The sequence below is a fragment of the Buceros rhinoceros genome, unplaced genomic scaffold (genome assembly GCF_000710305.1).
Source record: "Buceros rhinoceros silvestris isolate BGI_N320 unplaced genomic scaffold, ASM71030v1 scaffold11059, whole genome shotgun sequence".
Lineage (NCBI taxonomy): Eukaryota > Metazoa > Chordata > Aves > Bucerotiformes > Bucerotidae > Buceros > Buceros rhinoceros.
In genome coordinates this window covers 114,928-119,036 of record NW_010430965.1, presented here as the reverse complement: position 1 = coordinate 119,036, position 4,109 = coordinate 114,928, and the positions used below count along the sequence as shown (strand labels likewise).

Here is a 4,109-nt window from a genome sequence, read left to right as displayed (position 1 = left end):
TGCTGAACCACCGACATGGAGCAGCCTTTGCAGGACTCAGTTTTCTCTCCTGTTGGTGGAATTGGTAAATGAGTGGGCAGCTGCCAGGCATAGTTGAAGCCTTCACATCAACCTGTCTGGCGTGTCAGAGCTGTTCATTTATTTGAAGTACTAAAAGCAGGGAGTCAGGAAAGGGCTGGCAGCTTCAGCACGCCTACCCCAGACAGAGCATAGCCACATGCTGCCCTCTCCCCCAGCACACCACCCAGCCAGTCTCCAAGCTCCTTGGTAGGTCTTGTCCTGCCAGACCCTCAGTCTAAGCCCAGAGCTGATAACTTACACAAAGTGTTAATTCAGTAAAACAACGTCAGATCTTTTGAATTTGTCCCCGAAGTAATTTCAGCATGTGATCACCAAGGAATATCTTCCGTGTTTTCATTTTACCAGGGCAATTAATGCAATTATGGCAATAACTGAACGTAACACAGTTACCTGTGTTTGAAAATATTAAAAATAAGTATATTTCAAGGAACGGAATACCTTCAAGCAAGAATCACTGAAAAGCTGGTTGCTATGCAACTCAAGTATTGTCCACATTATTCTTACCAACAGATGACATACTGTATATAATAACATAATCCTTTAAAAAAAACCCACAATACAGTAGAAGGCCGCTCAGGGGTGGAGAACTGGCAATAGCTCAAAGTGCTGTCATAAACCTGATGTTGATGGTACATACTTCATCAATTACAGAACCATAATGTAATTATTATGATTATTTAAATGGCACCCTTGATAAAATAGATAAATTACCTACAATGAAGCAAATTAATCTGAAGATATCAGCTACATGCTTCCAAAGGAAATGCTTACCCAAACAAGACTGGGATAACATTTCCACATCGTGAAGCCAGCCAGGCTACTTCATTCATGCACTGCCTTAACTTGTACACACGCCCTTCACTTCATTATGTACTTTGAATATATATTCCTGAAAATTGTTAGTGCTGGTGTGTAGGACAGTAAAATATTTAAGGCTTTGTTCCGATTCCTCAGAACAGGCTCAGAAAGTAAGAACTACACACCTTTTCTCTCTACTTCTCCACTGCTAGATAATCCCGACCCTCCAAAGAAAAAGCTCCTCACCTTCTACTCCCCGGTACTAGAACTCTCATGACAAGCTTTAAAAACATTAACATAAAACCCCTTTATTTTTATACAGCCAGGGCACGCAGACCCCCATGCCAGCAGGTGGAGAAGCTCTGAAATGGTACTTCTACATTCATTTTTACTCTTTTTTTCCGAAAGCCATAAATTGCCTTTCATGTAAATAAGGATCAGATACAGAAATCCAAGGAAAATTATCTCCATGGTTATTTAGGGTAAGCTTGTGATGCAAGAATTATTTCATGTTATGCCTTGCTGAAACCAGCAGGATAACTCAGGAACTGAAACACACCATCCACTCCAGATTATGGACCTGCAATCCAAAAGTAGTTTTTCCACGAGCAGATTACATAGTGCTACCTGCAACGGCTATTTTTGTGATGTGGCCAAAGACTCATCAAGAAGGGAAGGTTTCCATGCTCCACTCCGCTCTCTTCTCTAAAGAGGATTAATATGAAATCAATAACTTTCAAATTATCAGTGGACAATGCTTTATTCTCCACAACAAAATAAAGGTTCTTAAGGTGAAATGAGGTCTACGGTAGCTATTGTCTGCCACAAGAAAAGTGGCAGAAGTTACTGGTGTCCAGACTGGTGCAGATCTATAGAGCTAAAGAGGGTCACACATAACAATTACGAAATACTTATGAAATAAGGACAGCAAAGAAGTGCCTAGCCCATGTGCTAATTCTGCTGGCTTTTACCATTACTGCAATATCAGATTTTTATGAGAATTATTAGTCAATCTGCAAACCCTCAAAGTGCTGTCATTACAGCAATCACAAGGATATTTATCTTATTTTGTAATTTTGTGCTGGCTCCTTCAGTGACAGCATTTCAGCAACTTGCATCTACCAACATACCTGACACAACCTGTCCCTGCGATCGTGGCATTTTATGTTGATTTGGCAAAAAAACAGGACAAAGGCACTGAACAGTTCAATACTTTTGAAAACCATTTAGCATTTTATTCCTTTTTACCCAGGTTTTGCCTTAGAGTGACCTCTTCCACAGAAAAGGTGAGGGAGCACTAGGTATTCTTCATTACAGGTTTGAGCTGCCGAGCTCTTGCCTTCTGGCTCCTACCCCATCAAACCCACACTTAACTTTAAGCACATGTGTAGTACCACTAATGTCAGGCACAAGTTTAAATGACTTCTTGGAAGGAGGCTGGAGCTCTCAGCATCTTGCAGAACTGATCTTGTGTTTATTGTCACTTACACACTGTTCTACCACCATACCTCGTGTTTTCTTTAGGAACCAAAACCTTCACTACGTTTCATGGATTATTCCAAACAAATCTGAAAAAATGGACTGCCAGAGCTAAGCAGCCACTTAAAACGACATGGAAAACCCAGAAGAAATTGAAATTATGTGAAATGGGAAGTTCAAACAATAAACAAGTACAAATAAACATAAAAGTTCTTTATATTCATAGACTGGAAAGGACAATGCATGAATTAAAATACAAAACTGATACATGTGACCAGTAACTACATTGTTCATGAAAGAGAATGAAGATCAGAGACTGATACCCTTCACTTACCTTGCCATAGCTCAGCAGGATTATCCTCACCAAGACAACGTTAATGTGAGCACCCAGGGACTCATCGTGATAAATCTCGTTAACCTGCAAAAGAGTTCAGCGCTTTAACCGTGGTGCTGGCAACAAGTAGCTGTGAAAGCAGTGATACAGCAGTTCCTGTTATGCACCGTCATTACACCAGCGACCACTTTGTGATCATACAAAACCAGGGAAAATTCCACCAAGGTGAGAGGGAATGTTTTCTTCTCTAAACTCTGCTGCAGCCTCCCCACAAGCCATCATTCAGCGAATCATCTGAAATCAGCATATCATCAGAGACTTCATATTACCAGGTATTTAAGTGCCAGCCTAAACAGACTTACATGCTTCACAGCGCACCTACACGATGCCGCTGAGCTGATCTAACACCAGCTGCTGCTAAGAGGAAGAGTCCCAGCTCCTCTCTACCTCATCCCAGTTTAGTGTGCCTGCTGGAGCCCAGTAATCCAAGCAAAATCCTGACTACCTCCCTGCAGGGCAAGACCACGCATGGGGAAGGGCAGAAGTGAGCAGAGGGACAGGACCTCTCTCCTGAGAGCCCTTTGCTGGATCCGCTCAGCTGCACCCTGTAACTCTTCCATCTGGGAGCCATCACACCACACTCCGACAAGAGGATACACCTCCCTCGTGGTCAGCCACATGGCCTGGCTTCACTGTGTGTCAAAACTAATCAGTGTTGAACTTCGCGAGCGAACAAAATGCCAGTAAATTAAAAACTGCCTTCTTTCTTTACACTAGAGCTACTCAACTGAACATGACCACAGGGAAACCACCCTAGGAACAGAGAAAAGAACGCTGTAAATATTTAGAGTAGAGAATGAAATGTGGATGTATCAAGATTACTCAGGAAACACTGCTACGAGCAAGCCAGGCAAATATTAACTGCTAAAGAGGCTGGTTTAGGTATTTGGTGATGAAGACAGCAGGAGACTCAGCCAAATGGCAGGGGCTTAGCTTTGCAGATTGGAAGAGGCAGATGAGATTCCCTGCGAGGCAAGTATCGTTCCTACAACCTCCTTTGCTCCTAAAAAATGCTTTGCTGGCTGGAGATAAATTTAATTTATTCCTACAAACTAGATTCATTACTACAATCTAATAAGTAACTTTCAGAAAATCTTTCATTAGAAACATAGTAAATAATGTCCTGTTTCTTCAATCAGCCCTAGTTTTAATGGCCCATCTTCTATCTCTGTAAAAGTCATTAAAACTAAAACACATCAGTGTAGATTTTGCTAAGCAATCCCCATTGACATTTTAAAGTGAATTTTAATTCATTTTATCGGTATTTTTGGATATAAGAGCCTAATTTTATGTTTGGTAAAAGTCTAAGCATTCAAAAGTCCTGAGCACCCTGCGCTGATGTCAGGAGACAGCGTGG

At 41.5% G+C, this 4,109-nt stretch overlaps 1 protein-coding gene across 1 annotated transcript in view; it reads right to left on the bottom strand.

Annotated features, from left to right (window-relative positions):
• Positions 1-4,109, bottom strand: part of ADAMTS2 (ADAM metallopeptidase with thrombospondin type 1 motif, 2) — a gene marked incomplete at its 5' end in the record, with an annotated part of 111,230 nt that overhangs the window by 42,152 nt on the left and 64,969 nt on the right. Inside the window, one exon of the mRNA XM_010143239.1 lies at positions 2,693-2,776. Coding sequence (XP_010141541.1) covers positions 2,693-2,776 — 84 coding nt within the window. The remainder of the gene's footprint in view (positions 1-2,692; positions 2,777-4,109) is intronic.